The 22,837-nt window shown below is 43.9% G+C and overlaps 1 protein-coding gene across 2 annotated transcripts in view; it reads left to right on the top strand.

Moving 5' to 3' along the window:
• Positions 1–22,837, top strand: part of ssbp4 (single stranded DNA binding protein 4) — an 83,336-nt gene that overhangs the window by 40,459 nt on the left and 20,040 nt on the right. For both annotated transcript variants that reach the window (XM_056378478.1, XM_056378479.1), the window contains exon 5: positions 19,607–19,696. In XM_056378478.1, coding sequence (XP_056234453.1) covers positions 19,607–19,696 — 90 coding nt within the window. The remainder of the gene's footprint in view (positions 1–19,606; positions 19,697–22,837) is intronic.

Below are 22,837 nucleotides of genomic sequence, written 5' to 3'. Positions count from 1 at the left end.
GACAGGACTGTTTGTGTGCACGTACACACATACGTGTGTGTGTGTGTGTGTGTGTGTGTGTGTGTGTGTGTGTGTGTGTGTGTGTGTGTGTGTGGGTGTGACTGTGTGATGCCAGAGGTGGGGGAAGGGCTTTGGTTGTTATTAAGAGATGGAATATTAATGCTACTTTGCCTCTAATTTCTTTCCATCTGTCATCAAGTTGTCCTCTGTGTGTGTGCCTGTCTTAGTCTATGAATAGATACTCTTCAGACATTAACAGACAATTAGTCTGTTCCGGGTTTCAAAGACAAAATAAAAAAACGTCCTTGGTTTGATTTTTCTTTTCTTTATTCTGAAAACATCAAAATCTCATTTTACTCCATCTTGTCAAAGTCATTCAAACTCACGCAGCTTTTATCCACGGTTAACGCCAAGACTGAGGCCTCGCCTAATTTTTTAGTTCAACGAGCATCGTACCACATTCTGTCTCTGTCGGCTGCAGGTCATTTGCGTTTGTTTTTTATTGCTATTTTTAATCTCTTGAAATTTGAACATGAAGAGCGAGGATAATGTGGCGATTAACAGTAGGGGTGCACACAAGGACTTTGGTTTAGTTTCAGTAGTGGGGGGAGATGGGTTGGGGTTGCGGGGGGGGCACATGAAGTCAGAGGTTATTCAAATATAAAAAAGTAAAAAAGAGAATATGTGAACGCTGTTTCTTCTGTTAATGTATTTATAGAGCTATAGCAAATAACACATGATTATGAAACCGGTTATCAAGGTTTGCAAGTTAAGACTAATAGTAGAAATATAAATGCTAAGTAAATCATTATTATTAATACACGCGACTGCTATTAATATTTCAACATATCTAGTTTTTGTTAATAGACGCTTTAAACAACTGTGAATAAATATAGATGCATTTTTTTTCTTTTACCTGAAAACGTGCAGAGGTGTTTGCAGATGTTTTCCAGCTTGCAGATGTTTTCCAGCTTGTTCCAGCTTCCAGTTGTGTCTGTAGTCTATCTCTCTGTCTCATCGATCATGGGGCGGGACAGTGGGCTCCATGTAGCCTGAGAGGCAAAACTCAGGGCAGAGAAAGAAGACTAGAAAAAAAATCAGTTGCTCTATTCTCTCATTTGAATTTTGGCAGCTGGACAATAAGAACATATTGTTTAGAGAGATTTTAGTGGATAAACTGAAAAGTGAAACTATAAAAGCCGGGGGACAAAAATAAGATTTCTCCCCATCCACAAAGGAAATTCCACTCATGAGTTCACACATGCAGAGTCCCTCCAGCTTTTAAACACACACTCAATTGAGGAACACACACACACACACACACACACTACTGGGTGCGCTGGGTCCATTTTGGAGCAACCTTCTCAAATTAAAAATGAACTTTTCTGATACTTTAGTTAATTTTGACTGTTGACAGGACAGTTGTGCTAAAAACAAATCATGTAGCATGGCCTCGAGGCCTTTCCCTCATACGGGCTTTTTCCTCCAGTAGAAGCTGATTTTGTTGTGGCAATGCACTGACTGTGAGTGAAATGTAATGTTTCAGTCAAGAGGTTCGGCCTTGAGCAAACAGGATGTTGATAGTTGTTAGAACACAGTGTGAACGTAGTTTAGTGACTTAACCTGTGCATCAAGTAGCAGCAGAGAAGAAATGTCCGCTTACGATAAAGTTGGACATCAGCCTTGAGCTTGAATTACAAAATGACTCGGGCGATGTTGTGCTGTTTTAATGTCCTAAATGGCTTGTTGTACAGTGCTGAACACAGCACGGGGGTCTGAGGCAGGCTGTGTCTGCAGCTCTGTTTGCCTCTACAATGCCTTTCATGTCCCTCATATCAGCCTTCCTTTCATCAGTCCACCCCTGCTGTGCCGTTTCGGAGGAGGGGTCCAGTCGGCGAGCCGGATTAGCTTCCAACTGGTGCTTGTCCAGATTCTGATTCTGAAGGGGGGCTTAACCAGCCTCGCCTCAGAAAAGACGAGAGGAAGGAACAGGAGGGAGGGAGAAGAGAAGAGGAGAGGAAAGGGACTCCTGTAGGGGGGGACGCTCCTCTTCAGTTGTTTACCTTGCAATTAATGTGCTGGATTGTCCTGTGAAAAGGAAGAAAAAGTCAAGTGTGTAGACTACAGAGCAATAGGCCACCACTGATACAGATACAGGAGCTGATGGGGTTCATTATACAGTAGGGAGGGCCTGGGGTGCTACTCAACACCTGCTCTATTGGAATAGACAAACACACTGTACAGCATTAAAATGTATAAAAGTAAACCCCCATGCTGCAAGTGTCGTGGTCAGGGCACAGGTGATGGTATCGACCAATCAGCAACAAATGCACCCTAGAAGTAAATGAGCTAGGCTGTGTGTGTGTGTGTGTGTGTGTGTGTTGTTCAGTGGCACAGTGGTTAACACAGGCCTCCGAGCTGCTGTCATCATTGCGCCACCCTGCGACATGGCTGCCTGGGGACCTTATTTTAGGCCACACCAGGTGCAAGTGTTTTGGGCTGGTTACATGATCTTGGATGAATGTGTGTGTGTGTGTGTGTATGTGTGTGTATGTATGTGCGTGCGTGCATGTGTGTGTGTGTGTGTATGTATGTGTGTGTGTGTGTGTGGGGGCATATAAAGAGCTGTGATTGTGTGCTGGGTCAGGCCTGTGTGTGTCTGGAGTCCAGGAAAGGTCAGAGATTGGGTGGAGGTGCCAGGAATAGGGGTGTGAGATGCCTGGGTGTCTACAGGGCCATGTGAGACACACACACACACACACACACACACACACATATAAACACATAAACACGCATGCATGCGAGGCCTTCAAACCTGAAAACACAGCAGAACAAAAGCTGGTCAAAGTGGGGCAGTTTTGTCTCCCTCCCTTCTCCATCTATTTCTCCTCCTCTTCTTCTCTGTCTCTCACATCTATCCCCAGCACTGTTTTCCTTTCTACTCCTCTCCTCTCCTCTCCTCTCCTCTCTCACGTAAACACGATGCTGCTTTCTGGATCTGGGATGCCTGAGGGACAGAGCACAGACAGGAGCCCCGTCACCATGACAACAGCTTCTCTGAGCTGCCTGACACCCAGACGCCATTGGCTGAGGGCTGTTGGGGGAGGGGGAAGCAGAGAGCGAGAGAAAGAAGACTGCGAGAGAGAGAAGCGAGAGTAAGTTAAGCAAAGGGTAGAAAGAAAAAGGGGGTGTAAGAGGGGGGAGCGGTGTAGAGAAAAGGAGATAACAGAGGCAAACGACCCCATTTCTCCTCATGGGGCTGTGCGGCCTGTTCATGCTCATGTGCAGGTTTGATATAAAGACGGGGAAAGCAGAGGAAGAGGTGGGAGAGAGGGCAGAGAGGAGAGGGAGGGGTGAGGAGGAGCAGGAGGCCAGTGTGTGTAAAAGGCTGTGGAAGCATGTGTGTAAATGATCTTCTCATTGTCATATAATCACGCTGCTGGTCCAGGTGTGTAAGTGTGTGCACACATCTGCGTAATTTCTATACAATCATAAATGTGTGTGTATATGTGTGGCTGCATGCTTGTGAGCCCATGAGCCACGCATGTCACCGCTTCCAGTTCATATCAGTCTTTTCTTCAAATCATGTTGAATTAGCTTGTATTCCTCCAGACCCTCACACGTACTAAACTCCTTCCCTTATGGCCGTGTGAACTGTAGTCAAAGCTTTTGTTGTGCAGCTTCCCGCTCATGACATGCGTACAAATATTGTTTAGTAGTGTCTTTACTACCATGCTCTGTTGATACAAAACAGTGGCAAAAAAAAGTTGCATATAAGTGAAAACCATTAACATATTTTATCAATTCCAAATTTATAATTGGTGAAATATAATCTGGTTCTTTGCTCCAATTTGAACCGGAAGGATGCACAACAGCCGCTGATGTTTTTATTGTTTGCTGTTGTGATTTGATGGTAAAAGTATCAGAATTGGAGAAGTCTTGGTTCCGTCTGGTCGCTGATGTGGCTTAAATATTTTCCTGTGTTTGCATTACTGTACCTGCAGAAAAGGCTGTGAAATGCAATGCACCATGTTTATGTGTAGCTTGGCAGCCTGCCGGCACTGCTCAGAGGGGAAACAGCAAATGAAAAGTGTGTGTGTTTTAGAGCAGAGGGAGAGGGGATGTGTGTGTGTGTGTGTGTGTGTGTGTGTGTGGTGTGTGTGTGTGTGTGTGTGTGTGTGTGTGTATGTGTGTGGGCGCGTGCGTGTGTGTGTCTTTAGCTCCATGTGTACTGGGCCTTCCTGCCGTTCTGTGATCACTGGCATATTTAGACTAATCATTGAAGACGGTTAGCATGTGTCTCCATGAATATGATCTCGGGTGCTGCATGCTGTTTGTGTGTGTGCGTGCGCATGCGTGTTTTTGTGTGTGTGTGTGTGTGTGTGTGTGTGTGTGTGTAACCACAACTCACACAGGAGGCATAAATGTCTCAGGCTGTGCTTGCACACGTGTTGGTGGATTCATTTTGCAGGAGACAGAGTTTTACTCACTCACACAAACACACACACGCACACACTGAGAGAGAGCGGGATGTATTGAAGAGAAGAAGGGGAGAGCAGTGAACGAGAGGAGGTTGCTTCTAAATCAGAACCAGAAGTTGAGACAGAGTGACGGAGCAGAGGCTCAGATAGGGGGTGTTGGTGTGTGTGTGTGTGTGTGTGTGTGTGTGTGTCTGGGTGTGTATGTAGGTGTGTGTTGCAGTGCTGCACAGCCTGGTCTGGTCTGTTGGGGTGTGGAGGTGAGGAGGTGAGGGGCGGGGAAGAAGGAGTCTGACTTGGATGGGGCGGGGGCAAAAGGGGGATGTGGGGCGTTCAGTGTGTTAGAGAAAATAATCCACCCCCCCGCCTCCAAACAGGAGTGAACAGTAAGCATGTTTCACCTCTGCTATTAATCCTTTCTACTGACTGGAGACTCGGACCAAACACAAAGAACAGAGGAATCTTCTTTCTCTTTCTTTAAATCTCTCCATTTTCTTTTTCACCTTCCCTCCGTTTCTCTATGCTTCCCTTTTATTCGCTCTGTTTCCCCCCTTCTTGTTCTCTTCTCTGTGTTGCTATCTCTCCCAGCCTTTATCTTCATGTCTCTCTGTGTGTGTGTGTGTGTGTGTGTGTGTGTGTGTGTGTGTGTGTGTGTGTGTGTGTGTGTGTGTGTGTGTGTGTGTGTGTGAGTCTGTGTGCCTGTCGTCCCCTCTCTGGTTCACTCTCTGTGCGTGCCAGTGCTGTGCTATGCTGGCTGAGACTATGCTGGGGATATTTCTGTCAGCCTCTATTTATTTATTGATGGCGATGCTGGTGAGACTTTGCCTGCCTACATGCGTGCTTGTGTTAAGAGAAAGTGAGGTGCTCTCTGGAAATCTTTACCTCCTCTTCCCCTCCTTCATTCTCTCCTCTACATGACTTCTGCAGAGTAAATATTTGTCTACCTCCATCCTAGTGACAGTGCGGCGCCGACCCAGGAAGTGTTGGCTCTTTTGACCTCTGAACAGCCGGATGTTGAACTAGCGGCTCCGCGCTCTCTGTCTTGTCTTGTGCAGAGGATTAAAGGCCGGTGTCACAGAGATGGAAGTTTAAATCATCCTTGAAAGAGCACCTCCCCGACGCGGCTGTGTCTGACAACAAGCTATGGCAAGCTATCAGCCACGCTGCCTGGCAACCAAAATAGTTCCTGGAAGCAAGAATGCAAATAGAGCACATTAATGTCAGATCTCATTGTGTGTCAGGCCCTGCTGAACTCTGGGAGCCTGTCGACTGGTGGTCCAGAGGTCAGCAGGTCTTACCAAGGCAGTTTATCTCCCAGTGGGTGGGGTGGGGGTGGGGGTGGGGGGTTGGCAGAGGTAGGTGGGATGGCAGGGAGGGACGAAGCAGGCAGGTATGATTGTAAGCTGGCTGCCCCCTGGATGAATGACCCTCCTATTCCATTACTCTTATCACTGTCGACCTGGTATCTACTATCTGATGCTGCGTTCATGCAATGTGAGCAAATTGGGAAGAACTGGAAAACGTCCCACTGTTACAACCTAGGCGTGTTCAAGTCATGTGTCAAAGTCTGTTTTCTTTTCAAACCGTGTTTCCATAATATTGCCCTCCTTGGTTAAGGTTCGAGCTAGAGTTTGGTTCAGATTAAGGAAAAGCTGTTTTTGTTTAGTTTGATACTGTTTACACATGTTCATTAATACAGATTGATGAGTCTTTCTTTATTTTCTTTATTCAGAGAAAACACAAGTAGACAATCACAAGACGGTGTCTTCATAGCTGCCATAAGCCCGTGTGTGGTCACAGTTGGTGCGTGTCAGTTTTGGCGTAGCCTACAGCATACAGCTGTAGCTGACACTATAACCCATAAATATAGAACTATAAATCAAGCTTAATTGGAAACTTGTTGTTGTGGAAAGATGTTGACATAACCTAGATATTATTCCAAGATATTTACCCCTTTTGCTACCACTCTAATCACAACAGATGAAAGGAAAAGTAGCCTAAATTTATCAATTTCTGTCGCATTACATACAGTTTTTGTGGTGTTTCACCTACACGTTAAATAAGATACTTTGTTTTTAATGAACAGACTGAAGTGTATTAGTATTGGTATCACTGGAGGTTATTTAATAGGGAGCTACTTACTACCTCTCTTAAACAATTTCCTGGGGAAAACCCAGGACTAGGAGCTTGACTTTCAGTCGCCAGCGCCTAAGCTCTGGAATAGTCTTCCACTAAGTTTGAGATCCTTGGACTATGAGGATTCTTTAGCTTTTAACTGGTGTCCTATATCTGTTTTCCCCTTGTATTTTTATCTGGTATTTTGATTTTAATTCTTTGATGTGATTTTATTCATTTGATTGTGAAGCAGTTTGTGAGTAGTGTCTGTGAAAAGTAGCATATAAATAGGCTTGCTTGCTGCTGCTCATATTTATGGTTGATATGATGTGGCATGAATGTAGCATAAGTTCACACTTGAAACACCTGACTGAACTGAAAGTGCTCATAGGTAAACTAAAGTAATAGCAATAATAGTCAAACAGTTTTTCCCTCTTTTTCTGTGTTACTTAAAGCAACCCCCCCCCACTCCCCCCATCCCATTTTCTCCTTATCAGTTCCCCACAACAGTGCCAGCACTCTTTTTCTCTTACACGTCCTCCCTTATTTGGCCACTCTTTCTCGTCATTTGTTCTCCCCTTTATTCACCATCATTTTCTTTCTTCTTTTCTAACTGCTTTTCTTATTCTTCTTTACATCTTTCCCTCCTTCTTTCTGCCTCTCTCCCACAATTTTCCCTCCTTCTCCTCAATGTGCCCCTGGGCCCTCAGAGTCTCAGCAAGTCCCACAGACCGTCCATTGTCTTGGGAATGCGGTTTGCTGTCTCCCCTCACCTCCTCCTCCTCCTCCTCCTCCTCCTCCTCCTCCTCCTCCTCCTCCTCCTCCTCCTCCTCCTCCTCCTCCTGTCTGGCAGGAGACAGGGTTAGGTGGTGTTTGGCTCCTGGGTCCTCAAGGCCACTGGGTTTAAGGACTTGAACCTGACTAACCCAAGGACCAAGACCAGGACCAGGACAGCTGAATAGGCTAAACTTGGCATTAGACTTGGTGGAAATCTAAACAGTTTTAAGAGAACAGATACTTGACATGTGTGTTTGTCTGCTGCTACAAGCACGTCGAAGTGGAAGTGCTCACCCAAGCATTATTTTTTGTCCTATACTCATAAGCGTACTTCAGCCCCTTATTCTCAGGGAAAATGTGCCTGAAGATCAGATAGCGTCTTCAAAGACAGTTTTTTGTTAAGTTATTGTGTTCACTGACGGTTTTAACCTCCTGATATGTGTTTTATCATTACATGAAAGTCATTCTTACAGTTTATGCTGATGCTTCATGTGAATTTCTATATTTATCAAAATATCTGACTCAGATCGCATCAGTTGTGACTTTTGAGGAGGAGGTGGTCCACATGGTGGTGCCTCTGGGATACAAAATGGAAATGGGTAGTGTGTGTCTGCATGTGTGTGTTTGTGAGTGTGAGTGTGTCTCACATGCCCAACCCCCCAAAGTCTGGCGCTCAGGAGGACTGTTCCTATGAGAATGCCTCTTCCTGCCTGGCTCGACACACACACACACACACACACACCACACACACACACACACACACACACACACGCAGAGACACACAGACACACGTGTACTCTAAAATAGAAATGGGGTGAGTGGATCAGACTGGCGTGTGATGGTTTTAAATGTCTGGTCTGTTTCTGTTGGTTGCTAAACATAAATGTGGGACACACAAACTCTGCTCAGTGGACGGGTGAGAATTTGGACTGAATGTCAAATGTGCAGGCGTTCATCTATTGTTACAGTAAAACAGAAGCAAATTCACTCGAAAGCTGTGACTGGACTTTTTAGTCTGCTCAGCGTGTGTTTGTACTCAGTTCATATTCATTATTACCACATTATGCAGGATAATATATGATAATTCTTTTACTGTTTCCAGCTAAAGACGTCTGACTTCAGCTTTGAGGTCCACCATGTTGCTTCAGGCGCTATGGAATGTGTACATCCTGACTGTAATTCAGCTGGCTGCTCTCTCTCGCTCTCTCTCTCTCTCTCTCTCTCTCTCTCTCTCTCTCTCTCTCTCTCTCTCTCTCTTTTTAATGTTCACAGTATACGGTGCCACCACTTCCCTCTCCTTTTCATCTTGCACCTTCTCAGCTCTGCAGAAATAAAATCCAGTTGCGTGAGCATAACATGAGAAAAAAAGGGAGAGATGGAAAAAAAAAAAAGAAAAAGTGAGCGGGAGAATATGAAAGAATGCCAACGAATAAGGAGGAGGTAGATATTGCTAACAAGGTTGCCAGAGACTCTTTTCATTTTTAATAGTCCCGTAGGAGGTCTGGCTGATAAAGTGTTATGTTATATTATTAAATCTTGGCAAAGTTTGAGCTACAACAGATTCCAACAGTAGCAAGTGTGAAAGTGAGTGTGTAGGTTAGACAAACTGCATCTTTCAGCCTGCACAGACACGTGCGTGTGTTTAAGATTTTCTGTAGGAGCCATGTTTTAAAAAGTTCCTTTACAGCTTTTATACTTAAGTAATAGGTTAGTGTAGATAAATATGAAACAACTGGCAAGTTTTTCATTCAAACAAGTTTTCATTTTACTCATCCCGACCCCTGTTTGATACCTGGTCGTTCTGTGTTGGGGTTCCCTGCTGTGGTGCAAAATGACATTAGATGCAACACACCGCATCGCTGACGGGATATGATCAGAAGACATAGCAATTGCATGGTCAGTGTCCTTGTGGGCATTCATTGCTGAAAGCAGCTCTACATTTTGCAAGATGGCAAAAGTTGAGCCAGGTTCAACTTTTTTGCCTAAACGACACTGGGTTGTTTTGGCACTCCACGGCGTCGCCAAGACTGGCCACATACAAATAAATGAAATGGCTGCAGTTTTTTACATGCACGGCTTAAGTCTGTCTGATCACAAGGATGTCCTCAACATGACACGTTCTATGTCCACATAGACACTAAGATTATCCTATCAAAAAGGGGAGCAGCTCACCATTCAGTTTATTTACTTTGTGTCACCACAGCTCCATGTGCTAGTTTCTCTTGTGGCTGTTGTGTTCCCTGCAAACGTGCAGATTTGATGCTAACGCACTCTGAACTCTGGCGTCTGTCTAATGAAAATATCTTTCTAGTATTATTGTCACATTCGTGTGTTATATGTGTATTTATATTATTATTTCCTAAGGTGTTCCTGAGATCAATGAAAAATTCTGCAGATTATCATCTTCCTCTGTGCTCTCTCTAATTGCCATTTTCAAAATCGTTCTAACATTTTCCTCAGGTCTTACTCTATTTTATCGTTATGAGAAATGTTCTTTAATATGCTAAGCTGTAAATGCAGAGGAGGAAGAGGAGGAGACAGAGATCTAGCAAATATTTAAACATACAGAATGAAATTATGAATAAGTAAGTAGTGATTAAAATATCAATGGTATCTGTGATTTAGTGTAAACAGTTTGTAGGATGTAGGAACATGAACATATAAACACATTAATATTTGCAGAGATGTAAATGTCAGCTGGTATTGCTCACCCGGTAAGGGTCGTAGTGTGTAGTGCATATACATACACACCTGAGTATGAGTTTGTGTGGTTGTCTGAGAGTGTGTCCATATACTTGAGTGCTCGTATGTGTGTGTGCACTTACATCAGATGTGTTGGTGCTTTAAGGAGAATTCCACTATTGGATCCTAGTGCTGTTATTTATCATCAGTCTGAGATGTTCAGTGCATTCCTGGCATATTTTTTAGCTGATGGATTGTTTATTATTTACATATGCTTTCCCTCAACTTTTCCTAGAATGATATACAATCCTGAGACAGCAGCCGTAAACCTGTTGATTTTCTCCTTTTTTTTTTTTTTTTTTTATGTGTAGGAGGCAAGAGTGCAAGTGACAGTGAAAGCGGTGGAGGAGGTTGAGGTTTTGTAGCTGAAAATAGTGAGCATCTGGCCTGGTTGGCAAAATGTGACATGTCTTTTGGCTGCTTTGCCTTCTGGTCTATGGAGGCTGAGCAGAACTTATCTGTGCTTCTTTTACAATGGATTTCTGCCTGTATGATTGTTGAACTATGGTGTAACGGGGCAGCTGATGCAAGATAAGGTTGCTCTTTGATTCTATTCTATTCTATTCTATCCTATTGATTGTAACCGGGCACTTACTGCACATGTTTCACTCTTTGAAACATTTAATTTACATTTGGCCTAAAAAGCCATGAAATACATCTGGAAATGCAACACACATCATCATTTGCAGCTTGTCAAAAGTGTTTAAGGGTGCTTTTCCGTGTTGGTGCGTGCCCTCACCTGTGAAGTGGCCTTTCGGGGGATGATCTACCTGCTACGTCCTGATCTGCAGCCCTCTCTGACCCGCAGAGCGGCGCAGTGACTGAAGCCCTGTTGGATACAGACTCATCTTATGAATCAGTGAACAAGAGCCGTGGTAACTTGACACCAGCCAGTTATTTCAGAGGACAAGAGGGAGATAGAGCATGATAAAATCATTTTCCCTGACTCTCTCTCAAACGCTTACACACCTTTTATTCTTCTACTGTATTCTTAAAATCAGGTTTTGTCACCAAGCTCCAAGCATTCTATTATTCCCTAATTAGCAGCATTAATAATCTTCAATTAGGCATATAGCTTTGAGTGCATGTATGCCTCTTTCGTTCAAAGTGTGTGAGTGCGTGCGTAGGTGTGCATGCGTGCGTAGGTGTGCATGCGTGCAAGCGTGTGTGTGTGTGTGCGTGCGTGTGTGGACAAGCGTCATCATGACAACCTGTCCTCTGGTTCTCTTGTGGCTTTCCACCCAACACCAACTGCCTAATGAGGGAGTGAAAGACCACGGGCAGAGGGGGCGGGGGCTGCATATCGGTGTGTGTATGTGCACTTGTGTTTGTGTGTGTGTGTGTGTAATTAAAGAGCAGTGCCAGCAGGGGGGACCTGTGTTAGAAAGGGTCACCAGAGCGAGCAGCAGGCCATCGCCAACCTTTGGTCATTAACTACCGACACAGCCAATAAAGGCTTCTGGGTGTGGGTGTGTGTGTGTGTGTGTATTTGTGTGTGTAAGGAAGCCAGGTATTAAATTACTTTACATCAGTACATATTTTGACACAGTTAATGCATGTTTGTGTCACTTTTGTTTACCTTATAGTAAAGTCATAAAGCTCTGAGTAGTATTGCGTTAAACCCTTCCTCCTAGTTTCAGCAGTCTGGTCATTGTGCTGCAGCTGCAACTGAAGAGTAATCAGTTGATTTAATGATTATTTTCTTGACTGAGCATTTTAGTCCATGAACTGTCTGAGAAATTGTAACGGACACCATTTTCAAGTCCAAGGCCACCCTTGCAGATTTACCGGTCACAAAAACTGTGCACAACTACAGCAAGTACAGAGGTCAAAGTTGAACCAGGGAGATGGTTTGTAAGCTGTGCTGGATGTCTCTAACTGACAGCTACTGCTAGACTGGAGGTGTTTTAAAATCCTACACTCCCAGATCTCAGTTTAACTTAACTCTGTTGTTCAGTGTAGTGATTTCCAAAAAGAATGATGAAAAAACGTAATTACAGTAAACAAATCTGCTTTGGATCGAAGTGGAAATAAACCACAATTATCCTTCAAAAATCAATTCACAGTTGTTCTTATGTGCACATTAAAAGTTAAATCTGACTTTTAATCATGTAAAAACAATTTCTTATTTGCATGTTTTTCTTTATTTATGTCAGGTTGTTTTGTCTCTCATGTGTTGTGGATCCCTCAATTCATTCTGTCAGCTGCCATCCAGCCCACAGAGAGCCACCACATCAATATCATGTTTACATGAGGCACGAATTGACAAGCAGAATTGTCTGTGTTTTGTCTGTTTGTTTGTTTCATTTTAGAGCAGTTTCTTTTTTCAGGTGTCTGCTCTTGTGTGTGCATATATACGTGCACAAGTGTGTATGTGTGTGTGTGTGTGTGTTTGGCATCTGCACTCAGGAGTGTGTTGTCTCTCCTGTCAGGTAGTATGTGTGAATTGCCATAGGTTGATTGGTTAGACTGAGAGGCAGCAGCGGGAGTTAGGGCAGGTGCTCTAGGGCAGCAGCGGGAGAGCCGGGTGACATCCCCCAGCCACGGCAGCTTCCCTCTGGGTTTGCAGCTCGGAGCAGTGCCTGGTAGCTGGGAGGCAGCTCCAGGCTCCAGGGGCCCTGACGCTGCGAGGAGATGATTCAGAGAGGGGAGGAGGGATATGTGTCTGTGTGTGTTTGTTTGGGCTTGTGTGTGTTCTGTAGGGGGATCCCTAGCAGATTTGTTTACCGGTAATTAATTCACCTGATTGACATAACAGCTGCCAGAGGAGCATATGTGTGTCTTTGTGTGTGTGTCTGTTGTATGTACATCGCATTCCCATACATGCATACTCACCATGTGTGTTTGCATATTTCTTTTGCATACCTGTTGTGCGTGTGCGTGCTTGTGTGTGTGTGTGTGTGTGTGTGTGTGTGTGTGTGTGTGTGTGTGTGTGTGTGTGTACATGCCTGCACAGGGAGCGGCTTTTGCCATCGAGGGCATTTCCATGTCACAGGGTTCAGAGTTGGGTTCCTGGCAGAGCAGCACCGTAGCTCTCCGTCTTCCATCGATTAGACCCGTCTGTCGGCCGGCAGCCCTGCTTACACACTCCTGCCTCTCCTCTAATCTTTATAGAGTTGACTTCACTGACAGTTATTGGAACACTTGAAGCTGAGGGGAGAGGAGGAGAAGGAGGGGTGTGACAGAAGGACAAATGGGGGAGTTGGGAGGACAGGCTGACGGCGATGACAGTCAGGAGAGGTGTGGAGAGGAATTCCTGGTTTGGTTATGGAGATTACAGAGATGTGTAAAGCATTGCAGGCCTGATGAAACCAACAGATTGTCTGCAAATCAGTCAGCAAGCCACAGATACTACACATATAGACACACAATGGCATAACCATTCATGCATGAACACATCTATACCTACATATCCCTGCTTATTCCTGCACAGACGTCAGCTTTAACAGAAGTATCAGTGTTTTTTTCTGATTAAAATTCACTCTTTCTTCGCAGCCCTTGCACATCAAGGACAAGTTCTTTACATTAACAGCTTCCACCTGTCTGTTTTTTTCAGCACTATTCACAATTTGTGCTTTGTTGTGTAGCTGTGGAGCAGACAGAGAGAAAAAGAGAGAATGAAGAAGCAGATATAAACAGAGGAATGAAAGAGACACAGAGAGCCGTTGTGTGAATAATGTAAGCTCATGAAAGAGTTGGACCGGACTCTGTGTGTGTGTGTATGTGTGTGTGTGTGTGTGTGTGTGTGTGTGTGTGTCTGTGTCTGTGTACATTCATGTGTTTGGTTGTAAGGGCATTTTGGCTGGTCCTCAACTTCAAGCTCCTGTTTGAGGGTAAAGAGTTGGTTTTAGATTAGAATAAAGTTTAGGTTGGTTTAGGCATTTATGTGTGATGGTTAAGGTTAGGGTAATGGGCTAAGGATGCATTATGTCAATCCGTGTCCTCACAGCTAACAAGTGGCAAGTGTGTGTGTGTGTGTGTGTGTGTGTGTGTGTGTGTGTGTGTGAACTTGTGTGAACTTTTTAGCTCAGAGACTAAGGGTGCCCATATGGACTTTTAACATTTTATGTGTTCCTGTGTATGACGGATACACAGAGACAGTGTGTGTGTGTCTGTGTCTGTGGTTTCTTTTTTTTCCTTTTTTTTTTTTGTGGGGGTTGCTGAAGAGGACAGACTGGTCAGGCTGAGCTCTTGCACACGCACACACTCACATATTCACAGACACACTCACACAAGCACTAACAGGTCGGGATCAGTGTTGTTGTGGCCAGCAGGTAGCAGTGTGTTGGCCTGCTTGTCTGGACCCAGATAACAGCAGATCCATTACCCCCTGGAAGCCGAGGTCTGATCACCGCACAGATAGAGCCTCTCACTCACTGTCTGTGGGCCATCCAGCCAACCTGCTAGCCAGCCTCCGCCATAGAGCTAAAGAGGATCACAACCGGGGGGCCAAAGGAGAGCAGACCCCTTCTGTTAGAGGAAATTATCACAAGCCTTACTACAGAGGGATTTTACTGTACAGTAGATGCATTGTTAATGGCTCTGCATACAGTTTGAATATGCAGACTGTTGAGAGCTTGTGAGAGTAAGATACCTTAGCTCACAATATTTTGAGCATAAACTGATTTGTTATCAAAATTCAGGTGTGTGTCACATTATTAATTAGTCTTTTCCCAACCATACATGTGCTTTGTTTTTTTTTTATATATATATATATATATATATATATATATATATACGACAGCTCTGAAAACAAGAAAGACGATTTGAGAGAAGATAACTGCTCATTCTTTAAAGGAATGGTTTGGCAATTTGGGAAATGCTTTTTTGCCGAGTTGGATGAGAAGACTCGTGTTGGCAGCTGGTTAGCTTACCTTAGCATAAAAACTGTAAATGGGTTTTTTTTGTTTTTTTTTAATCTGTAGTGTAAAAACGACAAGCTCCCAACCAAGAAGTATTCCCGCATCAATGGCTTCATTCTTCTCATCTAAATCTCAGCAGGAAAGCGTATTTCCCAAAATATCTAACTATTCCTTTAAAACGATTGCTCTTTGATTTAATAGACATTCATGGAGCTGAGATCACACCTTTCAACTCGTCTTCAAATTGCTCACGGAGACATAAAAAAGGCTTCAATGAGTTTGCCCCTCCTTGGGCAAGTAGGAAAAATGTAATTCTCTCAAAAACCCAAACTAACCCTTTAAACATTAACTAAATACGTACAAATCAGAGCCGAGCTATACGGCGAAAATCCTCTGGAACGGATGCAGAATTAAGACTGAAGATGTTACATCTGGAACAAGCAGGATCATTAGTTAAACATGAGCTAGAATGAAGATAGCTCATGTAAAGATTCGTTTGAAATGAACAAAGATAATGCCATGGAATGTAAGCCTGATTTTTAGTGGATGCTTTCATGGAGGCGGAGGAGTGTGATGGAGGAGTGTGTGAGGAGTTAACACTGTGCAGGTATTGTGTATCAGGTTTGTTTGTGCGGAGGGAGAGAAAAAGAGGGAGATCGCAGTGGCAAACAGGGCAGCTATCAAAAGCCACAGGCTGCTTTAAACTCCATCTCTGTTTCTTTTTCCTTCGTCTTCTCTCTCTTTCTTTTTTCATTTTTTTTTCTCTCTCTACTGCTCTCTCTCTCTCTCTCTTTCTCCCTCTCTCTTTCCCTCTCTCTCTGCTCCCTGGCCATGCTGATGATTGACGGCCTGAGGGTTTTAATGGGCACTGGAGAGCAGGCGCTGAGGTCGGGGTTGTCATGGCAACTAGGAAAAGGGGCCTTTTGCTGCTGCTTCACCTGAGTACTGTGGAGCCTCGTTGGCTGGCTGAGGCAGGCAGCCACACACACACACACACACACACACACACACACACACACACACACACAACACACACACACACACACCACACACTCGCCACACATACTTACATGCCAGCACCACTTCCATTCATTCTTCCTCCTCTCCCTGAGATGCCCTACCGTTCATCCTGCCATCTCTGGCCTTCTCTCTTCCTTTCTTATTTTCATTTCTATCCTCCTTTTCTCTTTCTCTCCACCTCTCTCTCTCTCTCTCTCTCTCTCTCTGGTTAACTGTGTGTATATGTTTGTATTTGTGCGTATGCATGTGTGCAAATATAAAGCATTTAGCCTATTGTTTGCGCTTCCCCATTGTCCAACAAGATCATAATTCTAGGGTCCGGTTGGGGTCAGACGTGTCTTAAATTGCACTGTGTTTGTTGGAGAACGTGCAAAGTTGCTCCATCCATCAAACCAATTTCACTCTCATTCTAGTATGTCTACTATACAGATGCTTGACGACTCAGGACACACCTGTGGAAAACAAATCCAGGCATGCCTTAATAAATGTTTAAAAAAAAAAAAAAGGATCCAGTCAGACAGACGCATCCCAGTAGACCCTAGTAGACCAAACACAGAGAGAAGAGTAACTACAGCTGTTGTTGAAAAGCGACACATTTCACTTTTTCCCTGCACTTCACGGTTCACACGGGCCATCTTCACTCCAAAAACACATTTTATATCTCACAATGATTATGATCATAACCATACCTGATAACGGTTGTGCCCAGATCCACTGAGGTATTACACATATTCACACACAAACACACACACACACACACACACACACACACACACACACACACACACACACACACACACACACACACACACACCTGAGAGCAACAATACAGTGGGAACCAGCTCCATTGGAATGAATATGATTTGGACAGGGTCTGACTGAATTTATTGGCATTTGAGCCTGAATTTGATAATGGATGATGTAACAAAGGACCAAATCAATCAAACTGGTGGTCATTGCTACCACTTTGCACACATCCCAGACCACCAAGCCTCAAGGACCCTAAATATCAGCTCGTATCAGCTGTGTTAATGTCCGTTTATTCGGGTTAATCCAAACCCAATGTTTGTTTTGATGACCTGCCTCATATGTGAAATGTTGACTTATATACGAGGCTGCATCTGTCGTCAGTAGACCGTGTGTGATGAATAAAACTCATTCATAACTTTGTGGTGCTGGGGGCATTGCCAGCAAGTTAGCTGTCTCTAGATCCCCTTGTCTTCTTCCTCTCCATGCTTGTCAACTGTCGAGGCTGGGAGTAACTGACATAGTACACACACACACACACACACACACACACACACACACACACACACACACACACACACACACACACACACACACACACACTTCAGCAGACTGTTCTTCACTGTCCGACTGCATCACCCTTTAAAAGATCTCCATCTCTCTCTCTCTCTATCTCTCTCTCTCCTGTTTGCCAGCTCCATCTGTTTAAATGTCTCTCTCTCTCTCTCTCTGTTCGTCTCTCTGTCTCCTCCTCCTGCTTGTGTCTGACTCCAGTGGATGTCCATGTCCACGCTCTGAGTCTCTTATGTTTTGTTCAGAGAGTCCCACAGATTCACACCCTCTTACCAGTGCAGTGTGTGTGTGTGTGTGTGTGTGTGTGTGTGTGTGTGTGTGTGTGTGTGTGTGTTGTGTGTGTGTGTGTGTGTGTGTGTTTGTGCATGCATGCTTGTGTGTTCTGCCTCCTGGCCCCGGGGTCTGTTAGTTGGTGTCTGGGCCATGCCGGTCAGCCGAGGGATGGAGGGATTGTTTGCTCTGGAAGTGAGTGAAGCTCTAGTTACAGTGGGGGAGGGGCAGGAGGAGAGCACTGTGTGTGTCTGTGTGTGTGTCTGTGTGTGTGTGTGTCTATGATTGTTCAGCAGAGAACAGATTTTATGAAGGTGAAACCAGGATATTACAACTATTAATGCTTCCTTGGTCCCTCTGTGATTGTGCAACAAGTCCTCTAAAGTAATCAACATAATCATTCATATGAGCATTGTCTGATCTTCCGCCTCTATGGTGAAGTTATGGTTATGTTTCAGAAACTAAAACTACTCGGCTAACGTGAGGGAAAGACTGTGGTCACAAAAAAGGAGAAACCAAACCTCAGTGCGTGGTGCTGTTTTTTATGCCCCCCCAGACCCTTGGAGGAGTGGAACAACATTAAGCTCATTCTACCTTTGCTATTTGAATTATCTTGGACAGTCATTATTCAAACAACCATAAGAGGTCACTTGAAAACATGAAGACAGGTTGCTTTAAGTGTCTGAACATACAACCAGTACAGTTGTCTTTCCTCTGAGGACAGTGCATCAGCACAGAAGGGGGTTTGTAGCTTTATAATCCCTCTTCCCCAGTGTTGGGAACATCCCGTAGCATGTAGTTTTGCTCCACAGTCAAAATGTGTCCTCATTGGTACTTTCTCGTTTCCTTCTCTCACTGCTCTGGCCATGTGTGAATATCGAGCTCTGACAAAGCAGTCATGACCAAACACCGACTGTCAGCCTCACCGCCCGAGAAGAAAAGCAGAGCAGCAATTGTCACATCTGTCTTCTCCCCTGAGGTTGAAAATCATCATAACTGAGAGCAAAGATGACGGAAATACTGCCAGAAATATGTTTAGAGGCCATATTCAAACAGGGGTTGCATGCAGGAATGAAGGCTGTTGTATAAATCAAAATTTTGCATCAGTGAGAAGTGGGACTAAATCAGTGCTTGGAATTTCACAAAATCCTATAAATTATGGAGGTGGGCATGAGGTGGTATAAAAAATGTGCTGAAAGTTGACATTGAACACTGACCAGAATGGTCCGGTTCAAAGATGATGTTGAAAGGAAATCAGATGTTTGACATTTTATATAAAATTAATATAAACATGTTTTTTGTAGAAAAACATCTATATTCTTCAAAATACAGTACTGTAAGGCTACTGATGTATTTGTTGTTTTGATATCAGCACTGAAAAAGTGTTGACATTAGGGACTGACACTGCTCAATTAGAGTTGTGCAAATGTACAGTTTGCACATTGTCACACAGTTTTTTGTTCAACACACCAGGTTGAAGCACATAGAGAGGAATGGAGTAAAGTAGAGCAAATGAGAACGAGTCTGAAAACAGTCTGTCTGCTACGTGTTTGAGAAAGAAACATGAGTTGTTCATTTGTATGACTCTTCCTGTTCATAACCGTCTGCAACTGACAGCTTCTCGCCTCATTTTCAAGTTCAGCTACAGTCCGGAGAAGGTACGATCGATTTGGCTGTCTGTTGCATCGCACAAATGAGTTGTGGGAGCAGAAGGCTTTAAGTCGCCCCTAAATCTGCATCTTCACAAGATAGTCTTGTGTCCTTCATCAGATAATTTATCTCTCTAACCACATAATCATATCTTCATCAGTTATCGGTAATTGCTCCATTTGTGTCCAGAAATTCAGCAAGTGTAATCAGACTTGGAGGTTTTTCTGGGAAGTAATTTCTAAACACTTTTTCTATTATTTTCAGCAAACACAGAATTATTTTAACACCTTGCTGATTGCTGTTTTGTTCCACAACTGTTCTCTGCTCCACAAGTTACTGAAAATATACTGTTTTTCTTTGCTCTTTTTTCAGAGTGCGGCCGCTGCCCCCAGTCCAGTGATGGGAAACATGCCACCCAATGATGGCATGCCAGGAGGACCCATGCCCCCAGGTTTCTTTCAAGTAAGAAAAATAACTTTCTCGCTGACTTCATCCTTCACCCACCCCCACCTTCACCCATCACACAACCCTGACAAGCCCCTTCACCCCTCCCATATCCATCGCTAAGCCTATCCTTCTGTCTCCTCCTCCTTTTTTAGCCTCTTTAGCTGTCCTAATCCCTGTCCAGATGTGTTCCCTTCTCTGTCTCTCTGCCTCCGTCCCATATGTCCATGCTCGGGTTGTTAACTCCTCGTGCTCTGCCTGATGCTGTGGACGCACTCACAGACTTTTTCTGACACAATGTACTTGCGCAGATGTCAAATGTTGTGTTAGTAGAGAGAAGAGGAGAGGAGGGGAGAGGAGAGGAGAGGAGAGGAGGCTATTTTTTTCTGGTTTGTGTTGCTTCACTAATTCCTCCTGTCATCACTGTTCTCTGAAGGCTGTCTCGGAGGCTGACGAGGTCACACACACACTCTCTCCTCTCTCTCTCTCTCTCTCTCTCTATGTTTTCATCACTCTCTCCTTTCTCCCTCGTATGCAAACACACACAAGCCTTGTTTGACACCTCGACACACATTAAACTAGTAGAACTTTCAAAATTGAGGTTTGAAAATATCTGCATCTCCAAAGATATTCACAAAATTGCTGAAGGTGAGAAGAGAACTGAAGAATTATATTCACTTAAAACCTGCCATATACCTACACAGAGGTTGTAATTAACCTACCGAGACAATTGTTTTAAGTGAAAGTATAGCTGCACTCCGAAGTCAGTTGCAAATATTACATTTTGACACATACCATTGCTAATCCTAGCTTCGATAGATGGCTATGTCTATTTTATAGGACAGAACAGGCAAAAGCCTTTTGATTGAAGAGACCCTCCTTTTAGATGAGAAGATCAACATCATTCTCGCATCTGTATGGTAAATATGAAGCTAGCGCCATCAGCAAGTTAGCTTAGCTCAGCACAAAGACTGGGGAAACAGCTAGCCTGGCTCTGTCCCTATTAGCATCTCTAACACTCAATGGCTAACCTACCTCATTTGTTTAATCTGTGAAAAACAGTATTAACATGTGGCTAAGCTAACCAGGCGCTGGTTGCAGCTTTATATTTACTGTACGACAGGAGAGTGATATCAATTTTCTCTTTCAACACACGAAATGAAAGAAAGTGAATTTTATTTCCCCAAATGTCGAGAACTATTCCTTTAAGTGTGATGGCAAACACTGCTGTCCTGACTCTTGAATTAAAAATGTAATTGTGCTGAAATTATAAATTTCTTAATTAATGTATCAACAGACAATGAATTGCCAGAAATTTGGATAATTAGTAAATACTTCACTTCATTTATCAAGCAAAAGTACCAAATATATGTCAGTTTCACCTTCTCAAATTTGAGGATTTCCTGTTTTTCTCTCTTAAGTGAATATCATGGGGCTTTTGGCCACTGGTTAGACAAAACTTGATTGATTTAAGATTGTAGATGTCACCTCAGGCTCTGAGAAATTGTGTTTTTCACTATAAAAAATAATCAACAGTCTGAACAACAAAAGACTGAACATTTATGTTGTACATGTTTACTCTTACTGGGTGTTTAGTTTGCTTGATGTCTAAGTACATAAAGTGTGGAGCTGTACAGCCATTTGCCTGCATTGTCTTGTACTGGTTGATTGGCAGCATGTCATCGGCGGTGCAGCTTGTGTGTGTGAGTGTGTGTGTGTGTGTGTGTGTGTGTGTGTGTGTGTGTGTGTGTGTATGTGTGTGTGTGTGTGTGTGCTGGGGTCATGGAGAATGTTAATGATGTATGAGCAATGTGCAGGGCAGGGGGAAAGCTATCTGATGGTGTTGCGTGAGTGACATTGCTTTCCATAAATAGACCCTGTGTGCATGGCAGACAGACAGACGGATAGACGGGCAGGATGGGCAGAGGGGAGACACGGAGAGAAGAAAGAGGGGGTGGATGGTTTCTTTTCAGCAACGCAATATTCACTCTCTTCTCTTCTCTTCTCTTCTCTCTGCTGAGCTCAGCTAAACTGAGCAGCAAAGCCAGCAAAGGTGAAGAAAAACAAGAAAACAAAAGAAGGTGTGAAAATGCTCCAAACTTCACATCAGATTTCCCTAATCAAGCGCACAGAGCTGCCAGAACAGCAACGCATTTTAATGTGTGGTAGCATTTTCATACGGCATCTTTCAACTTCAGCTACACACTGCTGTCCTAGGTGGCTGACATTCACTCCCTGGTGGACTAATGGCTGCAGTCCTCACTGAAAGTGCAGGCTACTGAGTTTTCTCTAGCTCATTTATTCGTTCAGGTGGAGGGGAAGCAGCTGTTTTTTTTTTGTTTTTTTTATCATTCCCTCCCACATATTATTGAGATTTTACTTATATTCTCGCCTCACTTCTCACAGTCACAATGGAAGAAAGGTCAGTCGATTGACAGTGTGAAATTTCCATGTTTGTAGCTATAGTGTGGAAGACTGAAATCCCTGAAATGTTTTTTAAAGTGAACAATGTTCTCGATGTAGTATTGTGAATGAATTGTATTTAGTAAAAGGTATAGCTACAGTCATTTCTCGTCTACACTCCTGACTGGCTTTCCCTCGCCACCTTTTCCTCTCTCCTCTCTCCTCTCTCCTCTCTCCTTCGTGCGCCTGGCTTCCTTCTCCATGACATTTCCTCACTCTCTCCATTTCCCTTGTCTTTGAAACTATTATTTTGCTCGCTCTCACACACACTGCTTCAGTGACACATGCTTACTCACTGACTCTGTTGTGTGTGAACTGTTCACGTGCACTCCGGGAATGTGTGTGTGTGTGTGTGTTTTGCAGAAATTTTTCCCAGTTGCACTAACGCTGTAATTAACATAAGTGACCCCAACACTGTTATTGGCTACAGTCCTAGGAGAGAGGGATGAGGGGCAAAGGAGGGACAGTGAAGGAAAATAGAGGTGGAGGTATGAGGAGGAGGGCGCCCGCTCCCATGCTCCCCTAATCTGTAGCTCACAGGACGAGGCTGACATCGGGCTCCTGCAGAGAAAAAAGGTAGATAAAGAGAGAGAGATGCGATTTGGGTAGGGAGAAAATGAAAAGAAAAGGAAGAAGTGGCTGTGGTGTATACATATGGCATATAATCCTCCTCTTCTCAGAGAAAGTCCATTGCTG

The sequence above is a fragment of the Seriola aureovittata genome, chromosome 6 (genome assembly GCF_021018895.1).
Source record: "Seriola aureovittata isolate HTS-2021-v1 ecotype China chromosome 6, ASM2101889v1, whole genome shotgun sequence".
In the NCBI taxonomy this organism is placed as follows: Eukaryota; Metazoa; Chordata; class Actinopteri; order Carangiformes; family Carangidae; genus Seriola; species Seriola aureovittata.
This window is presented reverse-complemented; position numbering and strand designations above follow the sequence as displayed.